This window comes from Lonchura striata, chromosome 12, assembly GCF_050655825.1.
Source record: "Lonchura striata isolate lonStrDom1 chromosome 12, ASM5065582v1, whole genome shotgun sequence".
Classification (NCBI taxonomy): domain Eukaryota; kingdom Metazoa; phylum Chordata; class Aves; order Passeriformes; family Estrildidae; genus Lonchura; species Lonchura striata.
In genome coordinates, this window is record NC_140714.1 from 17,915,719 (window position 1) to 17,934,084 (window position 18,366).

Consider the following 18,366-nt stretch of genomic DNA (forward strand, 5'->3'; position numbering starts at 1 on the left):
GGGCCCTCTGTGCAAAAAAAAGAACCAATTAATAGGCTTAAACATTTTCGATTGTGCTGCTGCTTCTAACAATCATGGGCAACTCAGCAATAAAGTCAGGAGTCAATTCTTCTCATCCTTCCTGTTCTCTTGTCCCCCACCAGACGTTGTCTCCCAACAGAAATGTTCCCTCCTGCAGCCTGGTGTCTGCGGGACAATGAAAGGCAGCAGCAGTTTTCCTCAGCATGCTGCAGTCTAAATTGCAGTGAAATAGCCACTGTTACATTAGAAGCTCAGCACCAGGATCACACATCTTCCCCCAGAACTGGGGCCTGCTTAGGACTGAGCTCTCCACTTTAACACCCCCTGCAAATCAGACAGGCTGGAAGAGTGCTGGGCACGAACTGTATGAACACAGCAATACATTTCTGCAGCGTTATCGAATCAGTCTTGAGAAATGCACACCATTTAAGCGTGTCTTAAGTCTATTTTACAAAACATATAACAAGCAATTTTTTGCTGGCCTCTGCAATTTTTGGGGACGGGACTCCATATGTTTCCTTTGGTTGTTGTTTTCTTTGTTTCTAAATAGAAAATCCCCAGGATTCAGAAGAGAAACCCCCAGATTCATTAGGACAAAGCACCACAGGGACCTATGTGGGTGACAAGAACACAGAATTCCTAATGGTAACTCCAGAAAGACAGGAAAAAGTTAAAGGTGATAAAAATACCTGAAAGGATCCAAAATGTCTAGGTAAACTGTCAAGGGGCTAATGTTTTGGTAAGCTCTGAAAGTCCAGATTCCTATTAGGCAATTACCTGAAAGAGAAGAAAGCCAGAAATCTGCTTGGCCTTTATTTTACCAGGACTTTCTCACGGGATTCTGCCATAATTTTGAGCACAAGTAAGGATGCCAAAATTTGACTAGGAAACATTCCTAGGCAGGCAGCATTTTTTCCTCCTCACAGAATTCCATGAAGAGTTTAAAAAAATACAAAAGGGGGTGAAGAAATTCTGTCGTACCTCTTAGGCATTCATCATCTTCAAAGAAGAAGACAACTCTAGCACTTTCTGTGCGTGGTAAAGAAACAAACCTAAACAAGTACAAAGGGATTTTAGCATCCAAAATTGTACTATCAAATTCCATGAACACAAGTTAAAACTGCAGTGCTTCAGAGAAATGGTATACATTGAAAAGCTTTATTCCCTAGTAACCAAATAGAGCCTTCTAGAAAAAAAAATAAACTTCTTAACAGCAAACTGACTGTGTCTTTGGTTTCTGACCAAACTCAGTTTGGAGTTGGTCAAACCAAAATGAGCCCGTTAATTTCTTGTGCTCAATGTCTCTCTTTTCATATTCAACTTCACATCACATGGGCTGCTGGGAGTTTTGACTCTGGGCAGCACAAATGGTTTTCCAAGATGACTTTCACTGCTCAGAGGTGTGCAATCTCAGTTTCCCATTCCCTGAGTGCTGCTATTAATATTCCCACAGCATCCAACTACTACAGCCAAGTAGACAGCAAATAGAAACGGAACTTGCATTTCTTGGTCCGTTTCAGTGTCTCACGTCTCAGGCTCATCATCACCCTCAGAGCTGCCGTCTTGGAAACGTGAATCCTCTTGCCATGCGACTTTTACCGGCTTTATTGTTCTGAGTCTGCAAGACTCTGCTATAACAGCACCGAAAAAGAAACAAAGCCACATCCAGATTATTCCTCCACTTGTCAGGAAGAATTCCTCCTTTCAAGACAAATACTTACAGTGGAGAAGACAGATGTAGGAAGGACAGAATCTGCTTCTGCCAGATTTTCTGAGCTACATCTCTGCTCCAGGATTTTCCACTCTGTTCTCGGGATCTCTGCTGTATTCTTAAACATTTTATCGTTGCAATCAGAAGACACCGGATACCTTCTGAATTCAGCACAATTGTGTGGGGCTTGTTGCTTTGTGTTGTTGCTTTGTTTTTTTTTTAATATTTTGGATAACTTCACACGGTTTATTTTCTCTCCTACAGGACTGTGACTTGATTTAATGTTGTTTCATCCTCTTTTATAAGGCCTCATTTTATCTACGGTTGGAACATACCAACCATCATGTGTAGTTCATTTTCCTTCTTCTATAGGTCCAAGAAGAGAATTCAGTAGCAAAGAGAATGTTCGTGGATCTTGCGGTCAACTCCAGGATCTTGCTCCTCCCTCTCCATTAACACACATTTCCTTTAAAATCTTGTTGGGTTCTCTGAAACTTGATATGACTGGTGTGCCATCTTTCTCCCTGTTTGCGAGATTCAGGGCATGACAACAAGGTTTTTCACCACTCAGCAAAATCCCCAATGCCTTCTCAAAGCATGCCTTTCAGAATTCCTCAGATGCAAGCATGAGTTACCTCTCATTCATGTACCACAGCCTTGGCAAGCAGAAATGAAGATCAAAATGCTTCTGCCTACTTACTGTCTTCTGCTGTGGAAAATCTCCTGCGTCCTGACCTTCTTTACACCACAATGCTCTACAGTGCCTGCCAGAAGCTCTTCCTTAGAAATGGCACTGTGAGAAGGGTCCTGCTGTTACCTTCTTTGATGCCCAGCTCCTCTGTGTCTCCAAAGAAGGAAAACTTGAACGCGCTTGACTCCTGAGATGTGTTGTTCTCGGACAAAGGTCCCAAATGGTCATCTGAGGGCAGGGTCCTGTACATCCTCTTTGTCCCAGGGTATTTCCACAATCTTTTCTGTTTTGTTCTTTGAAGCTCCAAACAAGTCTTTTAAATTGAAATGAGATTGTTCAAGGATAGCAAAACAGCGCACATCTTTTCCAAAGACAGCTTCCCAAGGAGCCACCTTGCTCTGAATATCTCGCTAACTCTATGCAAGGCCCATAAAGGAGAGGTTCACTTTACAAGAGTGAGCAGTGGGGAAACATCTCAGCTTGGAGTCAAAAGGCCGGAACAAAAGTCCTTTTTCATTAGCTACATCATTTAAGTGACTTTTCACTTAATACATGGTAAGACAGAAATCAAGGGATTTAGCACAAGACTACTTTCCTGCCAGTAGAAATGTCAAGAGCTAATACGGTTTTCTCACAGACCTGCAAGTCTCAAGGTCTCTGTATTGACTGTTCTCACCTTCACTTTTGGCAGCAAACAGATGGACTAGAAAGAAAAGATGAGGCTACGTGCTGCTGTTGGAGGTCCCAGTTGAGGCCCGACGCCTCTGGTGGGAGCGGTTGCTCCTATGGGAACTCTCTGACAGTGTTCCCGTGCGCCTGGGCCTCTCAGCGCTTGCTGCTCTCCTCCTGCTCCTGTCCTGGCGACTCCTGGACCGGAGAGGTTGATCCGAGGCCCGGCGCTGCAGGCGGGAGCGGCTGCGTCTGGGGGATGTCCCTGATGGAGTATCCCTTTGCCTTGGCCACTCAGTCCTTGGTGCTGTCCTGTGGCTGCTGTCACGGCGACTCCTGGACCGGACAGATGGACTTAGGGCCTGACCTTGCTGGTGGGAGGGGCTGTGTCTGCGGGACGTCCCTGGCGATGTCTCCCTTTGCCTGGGCGTCTCAGTCCTTGATGCTGTCCTGTGGCTGCTGTCACGGCGACTCCTGGACCGGACAGATGGACTTAGGGCCTGACCTTGCTGGTGGGAGCGGCTGTGTCTGCGGGACGTCCCTGGCGATGTCTCCCTTTGCCTGGGCGTCTCAGTCCTTGCTCTTGTCCTCTGGCTGCTGTCACGGCGACTCCTGGACCGGACAGGTGGACTTAGGGCCCAATCTTGCTGGTGGGAGCGGGTGCCTCTGAGGGATGCCTGTGAAGGTGTCTCTCTTTGCCTGGGACTCTCAGTCCTTGGTGTTGTCCTTCTGCTGCCATCACAGCGACTCCTCGATCGGACTGGTCCATCTGGGGCCCGATTTTGCTGGCGGGAGCGGGTGCGCCCGCGGCTGGGCCCAGCATGTCTGGAATGGCCCCTGTCTTCAAGCTCAGGGGTGCTGCTGTACATTGACATTGGTCTGCTGGGGCTGCTGGTGTCCAGCGAGGGAGATGGCAGAGACTGCTGCCGTGCTGTGCGTTGGTGGCTGCTGCGGCTGCTGGTCTCGTCAGATGAAGCCTGGGGATCCTGCCCCGATGGCACCGGGCCATGGGAGCTGGGGCTGATGGCCTCAGATTCTGTGGAGTCGTGAGCAGGCTCCAGTCCTGACTGACTGGTCGGGCTGGGGCCACTGAGCTCTGGCTCATCCTTGGAGGCTGTAAGGACAAGCAGGAATGTCAAAGACCACCCAGGCCCAAGGCAAGCCTGGCCAGAGCAGAACCCCAGCCCTTCAGGAGCAGACGGGCTCTGCCAGGTCCAGCCTAGGCACTGCCCCCAGCCCAGGGACACCGGGTGCTTTGCCTCATACTCGTTTCAAGACCAGCACAGCTGTCACACTCCCAGCTCTGTATGCTGTTTCTCAGGCCCGAGCAGCGCCTGTGGGTGCCCTCAGCAGCGCAGGAGGAGCACAGGAGCAGTTCCCAGGGCCTGGGGAAGCAAATGGGTTTATGGCACTGAGGACAAATTAATTGTCTGGCCAAGCTCTTCTAGTTCTTTTCTCTTTGAGCCCTTGAAGTGACACGGGTACACTGCAGAGCCTCAGGTGCAGCTCCCCAACTTACCCCTCTTCCTCTGCCTCCTCCCTGCCTCCCGGGTAAAGGCAATCCCTGGCATTGCACCTGCTGTGCCTCTCTCTTAGATCCGCGTAGGCATCGTTATCCTCCCATGTTGGCAGTCTGATGGAGAAAGGAAAAGCTGATGAGTTTCTGCTGCCCTCCCCTCACAGAGGTACAGGCTGTCCCTGCTCTTCGTCCCGTACTTTTCCAAGGCGTGCGTGAAGTTGAAGCCCAGACTCACAGGACAGGGCAGGGACAGGACTGCTGGGGCAGGTCCTGGCAGTCCACAGTCCTTGCAGCTCCTGTCCTGTGAGGCAGGCAGAAGGACACCAACCTGAAGGGGATTCGGATCCCTAGGATGATCATTTCAACAGGGAATGCCTCCTGGTCTCTGCACAGGGGGCACCGAAAATATAAAGCACCAGCACGCAAGGCTTGTCCCTGCAGGGCAAACAGAAGCAGGGTGAGCAAGGCCCTGGTGCTGCTGAGCACCTGCTGTGCCCTGGGGCTGAGGGGAGGGCTCCTACCTGGATGCAGTCCCTGTGGAACCAGGCCCTTTTGCATGCTGGGCACACCAGGGTTCTGAAAGTCTTTCTATCCTCCACTAGCTCCATGCAGATGAGACAATTGGTGCCCGGCTCTGGAGTCGCCTCCACGTTCTGCTTGGGACAGTGCTCAGGGCAGAAGGAGCTGGAGGAAAATGGATGGGCAAAGTGAGAAATGTTGGATCTTCCGCCAGGGGTGACCAGGAGTGGGGAGGAGGTACCTGTAATCTGGAATATACTGTGTGACGCAGCCGCCCTCCTTGGCACAGGGCAGGTGGAACCATCTGTCACAGCCCTCCATGCAGCACATGATGGTTGCCCCGCTCTGGCCACAGACGCAGCAGCGCTGGGAAGAGCCAAGCAGCCCCATCAGCAGCAGCCTCGGGGCCTCCCCAGGCAGCCCCAGCGCTCCGGGCAGGGCGCAGGATGTGGCCGCTGCTGGGTCTCAGCCCACAGAGCCGTCTGGTGGAGGAGGGGGGCTCCTGTGCCAGAGCCTCTGTGCAGCTGCTGGCAGCCAGACTTTGTCCCACAACCGGCCGGAAGGGCAGGCCTTTCCTTCCAAGTGTCTGGGCTAAGCTCTGGCAAACCTCACCAGGCACAAATCTCCCTGCTTGCGTCGGACTCTCACCTTTTGTGCTGCCCGCCGCACTGCAATTTGGATATCTCTAGGAAGAAATCCCATGAGTCCAACATGTTTGTTCTCTTGACGAAAAAGTAGAGTGGCAAAAAACTGCAGCAGAGGGGAGGAACAGATGAGAAGAGAGGGGCAGGAACTGCCCATTGCAATGGTGGATGGAGCTCCCGGAGCCACTCACCAGGCAGAACACGTGGGCACAGAGTCCGCCCTTCTCCAGTTTGTCACCGCAGATGTCCGGATCAGCCTCTGCACGGCGACACAGCATGCACACTGCAGGGCACAGAGCCAATGGCAGTGGGCATGAGCACCTCTGCGGGGCTCTTTGGCTGCAGCAGCATCGGCCCCAAGGGCTGCTCTGTCCCTGCCTGCCTGCCTGGCTGATGGGCAGGGCTGGAGGCCTTGGAGAGCAGGGGCCATTGTGGGCACGGGTGTCCCAAGAGCTGCCCCCTGACCCAGCTGGGCCCCACTTGGGGAGGAAGGAGGCTCCCAGCCGCGGCATGGCTGAGCAGCTCCTGCCTCCCCCTGCCTCTGCTCTGGGCCCCACACAACGCCTGCCACAGGAGCCCCTGGCCCCGGCTCTGGGAGGGCGGCTTTGCCCTCACCTGGCTCCCTGGCACCAGGGCCCTCCTGCTTGCTGTCGCACATGGCAGCCATCAGCGGTGAGTCCCTTTCCAGAAAGGTCACAGTCTCCTCCAGGTGCTGGTTCTCTCTCTGTCTGGGAGACAGAAGAGTGTGGGGAGTTTGCAGAACAGGCCCAGAGCCACGAGGGCACTACTCCCTGCTGAGCCCTGCGTGAGCCGGGCTCCTGTCCGCCTTCTCCTCCCGTCGTCGCCTCGAGGAACACCGCAGTCCACTCTGGCTGTTCCTCCGCTGATTCTGGGCAGGGAGAGGCAGGGGAGCCTGCAGCACAGGCCAGAGCCCCGAGCTGTGGGGCTCCGCTGGTCCCTGAGCAGCAGCGTCCCTGCCCTGCCTTCTCCTCCTGTTGTCAGGTCGCACTGACACGCGGCCTGAGCCCAGCCTTCCCTTTTGTGACCTTGCTTGCACGGGTCACAATGGCCACTCTGACATCAGCATTGTGCAGCCAAAATTGGGGCAGCCATGGCCTCAGGTCCCTGGCAACCACTTGAGGCGGCCCCCTTGGTAACTGCCCAGGTTCTGAGATGGGTGTGAAGGTTTGGCCAGGAGGGAACCCAGGCAGGGACTCCTGCAGCAAGTGCAGGGCCAAATGCCACGCCCTGGGGCAGCCATCGAGGCTGGTACTTTTGGCAGTAAGGTGCTGTTCAGGCACTGCCACTCCAGGGCTCCAGCCCCGGCCAAGGGAAATCTCTGCTCCTGCCCCTGGCAGGGGTCAGTCACACAGAGATTGTGCATTGAGTCAGGAGTGGAACTGAGGCCACACATGGACTCTAGGTCTCTTCAGAAGGTTAATCCGAGTTTATTAGAAACCCATTATTTTATACACCGTTCTATTACAGGTGGACCTGATTAGTCATTTAATCAGCAACCCTTCGCACCATTGGCTAATTCACAAGACACTCTTTGCTAAACATCTGATGAGAAAACAGCCGTTCAAAACACCAGCTGCAAGGTTGTTTTTAGTCTTTGTCTCAGGCATCTCAAAACTGTAGTACTTCGCTTGCCCAGTCACGGGGATCTTTTGTGCCGGCTAGCTTGTCCCCTTCAAGTGACTGGAGGGAACTACAAGTGTGGCTGCCCCCGGCTCGTCACTTAGAGCACCGGGTGGCAGTGATTGCCTCAGCGTGGGTGACGAAGGCACAGCAAAGCTACGAAGATCCAAAGCAAAGGAATAGGGAGCGGACACCTGTATGAGGTCTGCAGAGCTTTTATTCTCCCAAACTGGGACAGTGACAGATGCCTCTCTACCTTGGGTCTGACAGGGGATTATAAAGGGTGTGGGCGTGAGGGGGGTGAACACAGTGCAACCAATAGGAAGGGATTACATCAGTGCAGGGGCCAATGAGGAGAACCTAGGGAGGGGAAAGGTTTCCAGGGACCAATACTAACAAGAACAGGGATGACTGACATCAAACATTCTAGAAGAAAATGGGGACGGTTTCAGGGATTGACAGGGAGAGGGGGCTGTACAACTTGGACTGACAGGGGTATTTTTAGGTACAGAGGGAGATTGACAACCCTGTGGCAGGAAAACTTTGTGGCAAGGAGGTGGGGAAAAACCTTCCTAGGGAGGAATAGGGGACACATGGAACATACCAACAAGACCTGTCTAACAACTAATTTCTAACTTAATTACCAAAACCTTATAAATCCTTGTAAAACTGTCACACCACCACACAGCAACCCTTCACACCATTGGCTAATTCACAAGACACCCTTTGCTAAACATCTGATGAGAAAACAGCCGTTGAAAACACCAGCTGCAAGGTTGCTTTTATTCTTTCTCTCAGGCATCTCAAAACTCCCCAGAACAACACCTGGGGAAGTTTATCTGGCTTCTCTTTCTCTGACTAAAGTGTTGCATCCACATGGATTCTCTTGCACTGGAGAAATTCAAAACCTGCTTCAGGTGAACTGACATTTTCCTCAAGACCTCTCTGGAGAAAACCAGGATGAAAGTGAAGGCACTGCTTTGTTACAGGGGCATTGCCATGCCCGAATCCTCAGTGAAGGAAGAAAATTAGCAATGGTGACACCGCTGTATAAACACAAAGCACATTTCAATGGTCAGCTGAAGTGCCTGGAGGAGACAGACATTAACCACCCTCACACTCATCCTCAGGACAGTTTTGTCTCCACATTTGACAGTTCTTCCTTTGAATGTTGTTTGTTTAATTACAACTCAGAGGCTTAAAATAACAGTGCCCAGTGTAGTTATTAGACCCCAAAACAGCCCTCTAACAATTGCCTTATGTATTTCTCACTGTCATGTCCCAAGACTTTTTATCTGAGGTCAGAACAAAAGAATTCCAGCCTCCTGCCCATGATAGAGAGGCGGAGATTTTGAAAGGATATAAGGACAACCATTATCTGTTGGGAGGTTACTGATGAAGAACAGGAAGTTCAGGGGAGATGGAAAGAAGTCCAATTGCTTTCCAAGAATAGGAAGAAAAGCTTTTTAAAGCCAGTATACTCAGTATACTTTGCCACTTTATCTTTGCTGCTCTCCCAAGACAAAAGATTTTTCAGTGTGAATTTATCACAATTGGTTTTGTATCTAGAAAATTAAATGTCATTGTTCTGTAAAATGATAAAGCTGCAAAATCTAAAATTAAAAAAATAAACAACCAAAACCAAACACCAAACCAAAGAAAACTGAAGTATTTGTCAATTGAAGTGCAAGGTAGATCAAGTGCTACCTGCCAGCATCAGTTGGCAGGTTCTGCCAAGGTGCAAAGGCTGCCACACCAGCATGGCAAGCTTGAAAGAGTCCTGTGTAGATTCATCACAGTGGAGAAGATCAGCAGGACCTGAGCAAATACAGAGACTTGTACAGTTTCAGAAATCAGATACAGGAAGCAATTCCTTCAGAGCTCTCTGCTACAGTTTAAATTCATTATCTACCAGAAGGAAAAAAGTAAAACAGACCTTTAAAACAGACTATCAAAGCAATAGTGGAGTTTTCAAGAATGAATCATTTTCTCTACTCTATGGGACTGGACTTAAGCAGATCCCACCTTTGAAGGGAGCCTGGGAGTGCAAATACAGAAGGGGCAATCCCACCCTGAATTTGTCAGGAAGAGGAGCTGCTCTTTCCACTCTCTGTGGTCATACAGTTTGTCTTTTCCTGACTGGGAGGTTGGAAATTTATTGTTAAATTACATTTCGAACAAATTTAGGAGCTTTAGATATTGCTTCAATACAAGCTGTTTTTACTGTATTTCCTTTACTATATAAAAACTATTGTTTTTAAAATTAAGTTTAAAGCACTACTGCAATATAAAAGAAATGTTAAGTAAAAAGTACTTTATACCCCAGAACTCAAATAAGGTTTTATAAACAGACATGCACTTGTTACCATAGAGAATCCTAGAAGCCTTTTGTTTCAGTTATTGTCTATCTTTTTTCTTTGTGTAAAATGCTGACACCTTTGGTAGGTGCCAACAGATTGAGTAATCCAACAGGCAGTTCTTTTCACTACCCACCATTACCTTCACACCATGAAGACTGAAAGACTGTTTTTTGTCAAAATAAATGAAGCTATTCCATATGACAACACATTTCCCCCCACTAACTCCAACAGCTGTAGCCTGAAATCAGGAAAATTAGAAGTTAACTGCCAAGTTAACCCCAAGACTTACTATTCTTTTAGAATTTAAAACAGTGACCGCACCACTTGTTTTTATGCTTTTCTCTCCCTCATCTTCTTGTTAGTACAAAACACATACCATGCATACTCAGAACCTGGTATGTTCCCAGTTAATTAAAAGAACATGGCAGCATCCAAGCATCCACAATAACCTCCACTGAGACATAAATGGATCATCATTTATCAGTCACTCTGCCTATGCAAAGTAAGTATTGCAAATCACATGGATGATAAGAGGAGTGTAAGCAGAAGGAGATAAAATAAAAATCTATGTGGCTCTAAGGCAGAAAATATGCTTTTAACCTAAAAAAAAAAAAAAAATCAAACCTCACAGCTGCCTTCGAGAAACTACAGCATGTCAAATTCAGCTTTGCTTTCGCTTAGATCATCTCTCTTGGAAAGGCTGTAGATGTGGGGTTTTTTTCCTTCCAGTTGAAGCTTTTTCTAGGAAAAACATGAGACTGCACATGTACATCTTTGACTAGAATTTCCTAGAGGAAACAACTTCATGTGAGAAGCTTGTAAAGAAGATGTTGAAATCAATGGCTTCCCTGCTTCCTATGCCCTTTCCCCCCACCGTGACTGCACTTCATTTACCTGCATTAACAGCACGGATGAGAGCCAAACTAAGAGAAGGAATTTAAAAAGCTGTGATGTTTTCTCTGCCATTACTTAAAGTGCCACATGCAAACCCAAGCGAACAGTCTCTACTAGACACAGAGGAACTAAAAGAGGATCTTGCAGCCTGGATGTCAGGTAGAAGTGAACATTATTTGTCAAAATTACTGTAGAACAGGTACTGCATCAGGAGTGGCAAAAATTAAAAATGCCTTCCTGGGGAGATTCCAGCAGGGAGAAGGTTGCAGACACTTGAATTAGGTTTTCAGGTACTGTGCAGTTTGTTGGCATCTGACCCAAGGGCACAGCTCCCACACACATAAACCTTGGAACATCTAAGCATGGGTATGAGTGCTCTGGCTTGCTAAAGAACTCCGTGTTCAGCAGCTTGGCGTGGGGAGTGTCCTTAGGGTGCACTCAGAAATAAACCAAAATTAGGCCCCTTATGGCTTTGGGGGTTAGAGTTTCTTGGGGTTTGTTTTGTTCTTTTGGGGGTGGATTTTTAAAGATGTGTAGAGAACTTCTAGTTGCGAGCACTTTACATTATTAGACCACGCTAGCTGTCTTACCACTGAGCACAATGAAATATTAATTATTTTTATCTAGAATTATTGGTGATTCAAGACATGACAACACAGGTATTGTAGCCTTCCAAAAATGATGTGTGTTTTATTCTCTTGATACAAATATTCTATTCCTAGGAATGAATGGTAAATACAAGATTTGCACAACCCATTTTTACAAAATCAAAGGAGCAAAGGACTGACTTTCAACTGATACTCCCCATTCTTAAAGAGAAAAAGGTTACCAAAGGACAAATGGAATGCTGACCACTAAACAAAGTGATGGTTCTACCTTTCTTCAGTTACACATTGGAAACGCCACAACTAATCAATCTCTCAGTGAGCTTATTCTTTGGAAAGGAGACTCCTCATTCCCCTAGGGGGCCATGGTCTGTGGTGTGCCCACAGGTCAATGTCCTCACCTGCCTCCTAGCCTGGCGGCTGAGCAACAGGGCTTCCTGTTGCAGGATTTCTGAGAGAGAGAGGACACGATTTATATTTCGAGTGAAGGTTGAGCTACCCCCAGTCTAGGCCTCAAATAATGGGCCTTGGTAAGGCCTTTGAAGCCTTTGACACAGTAAGAAATTAGTCAATGCGCAGTTCGAAATTATGTTAAGGTAACCACAGTATTAACGAGTTTTCTGGGTGTGAATTGGTGAAGGGCTGCAGTGTGGAACTCTAGCCACCTTAAGACAAAGACAAACAATGTTTGCTGACCAATGATAGTGTGCTCACAATTTGTAAACGATATTGAAGCGTATATAAACTGCCATCTTATAAAGAATAAACAGAGAATGTAGCATTAGCTATATTGGCTTGATCTGCGTTTGTCCTGTCCAGCATTCCCTATTGTATAAGAAGTCCCTTGCTTCTGCTTCTGGCTTTGGGTAAGGCAGTGTTTGAAATACAGACGCAAAGAAGACTGTTGGGTAGGAAATACCATAAAGCTAAATTCAGGCATTTGTCAGACACAGCAGCTCAAGGTACTGAGCAGCACAAAGGGTTCTGAATTTAAGAACCTCTCTTGAAAGACACACTACGTGTGTCTTACCTGGAACTCAGCTGCTGGTACTGGATATTGGGCTCTGTCATCACAGCAGACACTGCCTGCACACTGTCAAATGAACTTGAGAGTTCGGCCGGAGATGGAAGGAGGGGTGAACAATTAACAGTTTCCTTAGAAAATGAGAATTGAATTTAAACAATTTTTTTTTTGCCTTTTCGTCTGTTCCAAAACATACAGTAATAGAGAGGAAATTTAGAGATCCCTTTGTTCCATCATGGCATTATCCAGTGCCTCCAGCTCTTTTAGATACCTGGAAGGTGGGACCAGTGTTCTGGTCCTCAGTTTTTGTGATTTGCATTCACTCCTCAACCTCTTCCCAATTCTTTAGGGTGCCAGGCTGCCTTGCAGGATCCTCACTCCAAGCCCAGCATCCTCACTGACACCAGCATTAGCCGCTTCTGATTGTGCAGCCGCAGCTCGGTGCCATTTGATGCAGCTCTCCAGCTCTCCGCTCCCCCTCTACTCCAGCCTCATTAATCAAAATGGATGTTGGCAAACTGCAGTAAATGCCAATGAGATTTCTTCAGTGTCTCCTAAGTCCTCTTGAAAATAGTGTGCATGGAAATTCAGACGTTTTGCTCAGCTGCGCTGCACAGCTGACACTGCGGCACGGTATTTCAGAAAGGCAAAGGAAACAAAATACAGAACCTGCTCCTGGCACATACAGGTCACAACTAAATGACTGAACAGAACGAGTTTGGTTTAACCAAGTTCTACTGCACAAACCAGAGCGAAAGCTTCAGGACATCACCTGATGCGGGACGGAGGGAAGAGCATATTAAAAATAAAAGCAGGGGAAGCGCCACAAATGCTTCCACTGCACCGAGCATCTCTGCAATTGGCCGGGAGAGCTGTTGCTGCACAAACTCTGCCTGCTCCCGCCCCACGGAGTAAGCCCTGCTCCCTCTTACAACAGGCTGAAGCACAGCATGGCAAGCTGTCCCCAGTTACTATCCCTGATGGCCATCCCCCCTCAAGCTCACAACAGTAACAAGTTTGCCGGAGATCCTAAAAATCTCTCAAATTGAGCTGTGTGCGGGAGGAAAATTGTAGTCCACAAATGTTTCATGCTAAGCCTAGCAAACTTGGCCTCTATAACTTCTGGCTTCTAAAGCAACAGATCATGGTTCAAACCCTGCTGGGGTATTGTCCAATAAAAATCCCTTTCAGGTGCGTCATCACTGTAAGAAGGAAAGCAGGGAAACAAAGGTGAGGCAATTTCAAAAGGTACTAAACTGAAGGCAGAAAGGAAATTAAACCCCCTCCTCAAAGAAAACAAGCCTTGGGTTTACAACTAAAATACCATTACAATGAATTATTTTTGCTTTTTAAATAAGGAAAATTTTCCCTTTGTGTGGTGCCCATGTATTAAAATCAACACAGACAAAAGTGTACCTGAGTGTCTAAAAGTCTCACCTGTCCCAGGGGTAACTCTTTGTATTGGAAAGGTGTGCCCGAGCCTAGGGGAAAAGTGCTGCAAAAATACCTGCTGCTTTAAGTTATGAAATGGAAAAGCTAACATCCTACCTCTTCAGCTCCTACTCTAATGCAAAGCAGTGATGAATTTGGAACAAACCCCAGACACTTAATAAAATTATCAACTTTAATGTCCTGACAACTGATATGCTGGAGCAAATCCTGAAGGACCCGTGGGATTCAGGAATACACTTTGGTCATAAAAAGGGGAAGTACAGTGAATGATCCCAAATAGCAGGCCAAGCTACGGAGAAAATTCCCAACGTATAATTAAAAAGACTGAGTTAATAAGGATGTTGCGTTAATTCAGGTCCATCAATAAAACAACCCTAACAGCTTTAGGTATCATCTTCAAAACCAGCATTAATATGGAAGTGTTCAGCAGAAAGTCGGGCTTAAATAGCAGTAAAACTCTATTTAATTGGGGTGAATAGGAGATTTCTTCTGCAATTACAAACAGTAACTGTCCAAGAAGTCACAAGTCCTTCATCACAGGAGTCACTTACACATGGAAATTACAGGATGTGCTTTTTTGGGGAATTGCAACAATACTTGAGAAGTATATAATAAATAAGAGCATGTAAAAACAGGTTAGAAATAAAAGGGAATTCTGTAGCTCTGGTTTGAAGAGTATTCTCACTCCTCGGTCACATCACAAAGGCAAAGGCAAAGTGAACTGAATATAGCATCCAGGCTAGAGCCAGATTTGACTGCTTCATGATTTAGAAACCTCTTGGGAAGCTGGGACACTTGCTCAGTTTGTGAACCCACTCTAAACTCTGTTTCTACTGGGGTATAGTTGTACTCAGTCCAGCTGGATTAAAACTAAGCAGAGAGATGCTTTCTAAACATAGCAAAGCCATAACCTCAGGCTTCCTGGACCTGTAAGCAGCATGTCCTCACTCCCTAGCTGAACAAGCTATTTTTAGATTACACAAAATGGATGTCAACAGACCTGTTGTAATCAAATGCTGGTTAAAAACAGCACCTATCTTCAGCAAGGAGATGGCTCATGATGGCTCCCAAGGATGTTCCTAAAATGCTGTGATGCCCTAGCCAGTTTTCAAAAGGTTCTTTATCGCCGGCTGGGGGATACATCCAAATCATGAACGGGACTGGGCTGCTGTGGTATATGTTTATTTTTTAGCATCAGTCTCATTACATGGTTATGACAATGGGAAGATGCCAGCAGCTCACATCCAGGCAACAGACCAAGAACTTAATGTTACAACTTACTTTATAAACATTTTGACCAGTCACACAAAGCAAAAGCATATTGACAGTAGTTCTATCCAATCACTACAAGCACACGTACCTTTAGTTAAAACAATGCTTGCTTATTTTGAATACAATACTTGCTTGTAAGCCTCAAGATACAATGCACAGAGCTCCGTTATTAAGCTTAGACCTTCCTAACATCTCAACAGATATACTTTTCTGCAACTTAGGAAGTTATTCTATCCAAGTGTTAATACACAGACTATTGTTCTATTTGTTCTTTCTTTCTACTTCTTGTATAATTTTTCTGCTGACAAATCTTATAGCTACTGCGTAGCTCTAATCACCATCCTGGTGTCTCTGAGGCCTGCCTTTTGCAATGTGCCCAAAACCTTCTGATTTTAAGGAATCCCACAGACTTATCATTGTTATTTGCAAGCAAAAGATTGGTTCACAAGTCTTTTTCCATGCTTTTCTCAGTCGTTTACTAGAACTCATCTTTATAACTGTCCCATGGCTGTGTTCCACACATTTCACAATTACAATTACACAGGTTACATTTATTTACCTGACACAAAACACAACTTTGCATTTCACACTGTCTTTCTTTGAGAGAAAGATTCAGATAAAGTCAAGGAAACAGGGCAGGCGAGACGGAAAGCTTCCCTTGAGATGCTTTTGGGAGGGTCTGCAAGGACCCTGCCTTCCTTCGGAACAGAGGTGGCCACGACACATGGTGTTGGCTGTCTTACCCTAGGTGCCCCCTCTGTTCCAGAAGAACTCTTGCCCACTTCATCACTTGTCTGTCCCTCCAGCTGAAGGGCCTCAAACCCGCTCTGTAAGGTACTAAACCTCTAAGTCAGCTGCAAGTTTTGAGAATAAGGCAGTGAGCATGGCTCGAACTAGGGTGTTTTAGTCAGGCTTACAATATGTGTTGAGAAGAAGAAGAGAGAAGGGGTAGATACCACACGAGAATCCAGCACAGCCTCACCAGATTTTTCATCTGGGTTCTTGAAGCACAATGCCCAGCACTTGCACTGAGACATCTTTTTGTGTGTTCTGGCGACCAGAACCATCCCACGGCCAGGCCCAGGGTAATTTGGATGCGAAAGTCCTGTTGCCTGCAAACAGCACATTTTTTTACCCAGCTGGAGCTGATTTCAGCATGTTTGCTGAGTTGACTTTAGGAGTGTTTTCCTTATCTTGGCAGTTCTAACAGACGTCCTTATGGCCCCTGAATTGTGCATCCTTTGCGTCGACAAACAGTGGGCGTCCTTCTTCCCAAGCTTTGTCAGCTTCCTTCTGGGTCTGAGATCAGTGAAACGTGCCCAGCCCTGAGTCTTCAAAGACCATTCTAGCAACAAGTACTTTGCTTTTCTAACACCTGACCATCACTCCGAGCTTGCAGGCTGCCATGTGCGGCACACGTTAAATGTCTCTTCTTGTTGATCAGGTTTGAAAGTGTGCAAAGCTCAAGCGTTACAGGACATCCTTTCTTCATCAGGAATGGGACCTGCGGGGTCCCGGCCCACAGATCTTGCTGCTGGCCGAGGCTGCAGGGCCAGAGCTGCCGTGCGCCGTGGCACTGCCGGAGCGCCCCGGCAGAGCCGGGCTGGCAGTGCCGACACCTGAGGGAAGCCCTGCCATGGCACTGCCGGAGCGCCCCGGCAGAGCCGGGCTGGCAGTGCCGACACCTGAGGGAAGCCCTGCCATGGCACTGCCGGAGCGCCCCGGCAGAGCCGGGCTGGCAGTGCCGACACCTGAGGGAAGCCCTGCCATGGCACTGCCGGGGCCGCTCCTGCCCCGGGGCCGCCGGCAGGAGCGACGCCTGGGACCTGCCGACAGACCGGCATTGCTCGGCCCTCTTCAGTAGATCGAAGCAGTGGCACCACGAAATAGCAAAATATTACACCTGATTTAAAACACCAGAGGGAAGCCATAGAGTTGAAAGGAAAATGGTGTGCCAAAAGATAAAGGGCATAAAAGGGAAGACTAAAGAAAACATACTGAATCTTAATCTTCACATTAATCTCAACTATATCAGAGGAAACATGACAGTGAAAAAACCTACTCAGTGTTTTGACATTAGAAAGGGTTGGCCATCATTATTTTGCAAGTATGTTCAACTCTTAAAAAGCAGTCAGGTATTCCTTTGTCTAGTGCCATGAATTTAATAATGGGATTGGATTTGGTACAGCTATCCCTCAAATTCTCCACATAAAGGAAGCTGAGTACTTAGCCATGAGTCAGTAAAAGAAATCTTCCATTCTATCACTGTTCTGTAGTAAGCACTTAATAAAAGAAGTAATTCTGCAAATTCATGCTGATCCTTTAGCCATCTGTTAGACAAACATATTATAATATTGGCTTATTGGCTTTCCACAAATATTAAAGTGGAAGCTCTATGTATAGTGTAAAAGTAACCATGAAATAACGATATATATTTAATTTCTGCTATAAATTAAACTTAGAGAAGTGAAGTACCTGATATTACTCTTCCGGAAATTGAACTTACTCTTTGGTTCGGATCACATCCAATGAATGTATGATGAAGACCTCTGCTACTGACCGGAGGAGAAGGCGGACAGGAGCAGGGCTCAGCAGGGCTCAGCAGGGAGTAGTGCCCTTGTGGCTCTGGGCCTGTTCTGCAAACTCCCCACACTCTTCTGTCTCCCAGACAGAGAGAGAACCAGCACCTGGAGGAGACTGTGACCTTTCTGGACAGGGACTCACCGCTGACGGCTGCCATGTGCGACAGCAAGCAGGAGGGCCCTGGTGCCAGGGAGCCAGGTGAGGGCAAAGCCGCCCTCCCAGAGCCGGGCCCAGGGGCTCCTGTGGCAGGCGTTGTGTGGGGCCCAGAGCAGAGGCAGGGGGAGGCAGGAGCTGCTCAGCCATGCCGCGGCTGGGAGCCTCCTTCCTCCCCAAGTGGGGCCCAGCTGGGCCAGGGGACAGCTCTTGGGACACCCGTGCCCACAATGGCCCCTGCTCTCCAAGGCCTCCAGCCCTGCCCATCAGCCAGGCAGGCAGGCAGGGACAGAGCAGCCCTTGGGGCCGATGCTGCTGCAGCCAAAGAGCCCCGCAGAGGTGCTCATGCCCGCTGCCACTGGCTCTGTGCCCTGCAGTGTGCATGCTCTGTCGCCGTGCAGAGGCTGACCCCTGTGCTTCCCCAAGCGCTGCCACCAGCTCCTGTGCTGCTGCTGATGCGCTGCCCAGCCCACCCACGGGCACTGCTGGAGCCTCACACCCACCACAGCCAGCTGGGGTGTGACAGCTCTGCTGCTATGGGCACGGCTCTGGGCAAAGCACCCGCGTGTCCCTGGGCTGGGGGCAGTGCCCAGGTTGGGCTTGGCAGA

At 48.1% G+C, this 18,366-nt stretch overlaps 2 protein-coding genes across 2 annotated transcripts; both read right to left on the reverse strand.

Moving 5' to 3' along the window:
- Positions 1 to 512: 512 nt before the first annotated feature.
- LOC146766282 (uncharacterized) lies at positions 513 to 4,061 on the reverse strand. Its single transcript, XM_085590757.1, has 2 exons — positions 3,598 to 4,061; positions 513 to 3,459 (listed from the first exon to the last, which is right to left on the reverse strand). The coding sequence occupies exons 1-2, from the start codon at positions 3,965 to 3,967 to the stop codon at positions 3,146 to 3,148; spliced, it is 684 nt and encodes a 227-aa protein (XP_085446883.1). The 5' UTR covers positions 3,968 to 4,061; the 3' UTR covers positions 513 to 3,145.
- A 250-nt stretch (positions 4,062 to 4,311) lies between these two features.
- On the reverse strand, positions 4,312 to 6,184 carry LOC144247014 (E3 ubiquitin-protein ligase PHF7-like). The gene is made up of 7 exons (XM_085590756.1): positions 5,966 to 6,184; positions 5,779 to 5,880; positions 5,372 to 5,496; positions 5,133 to 5,295; positions 4,940 to 5,046; positions 4,612 to 4,725; positions 4,312 to 4,477 (listed from the first exon to the last, which is right to left on the reverse strand). Exons 1-7 carry the CDS (start codon positions 6,050 to 6,052, stop codon positions 4,312 to 4,314), a joined length of 864 nt encoding a protein of 287 aa, XP_085446882.1. The 5' UTR covers positions 6,053 to 6,184.
- Between the last annotated feature and the right edge of the window lie 12,182 nt (positions 6,185 to 18,366).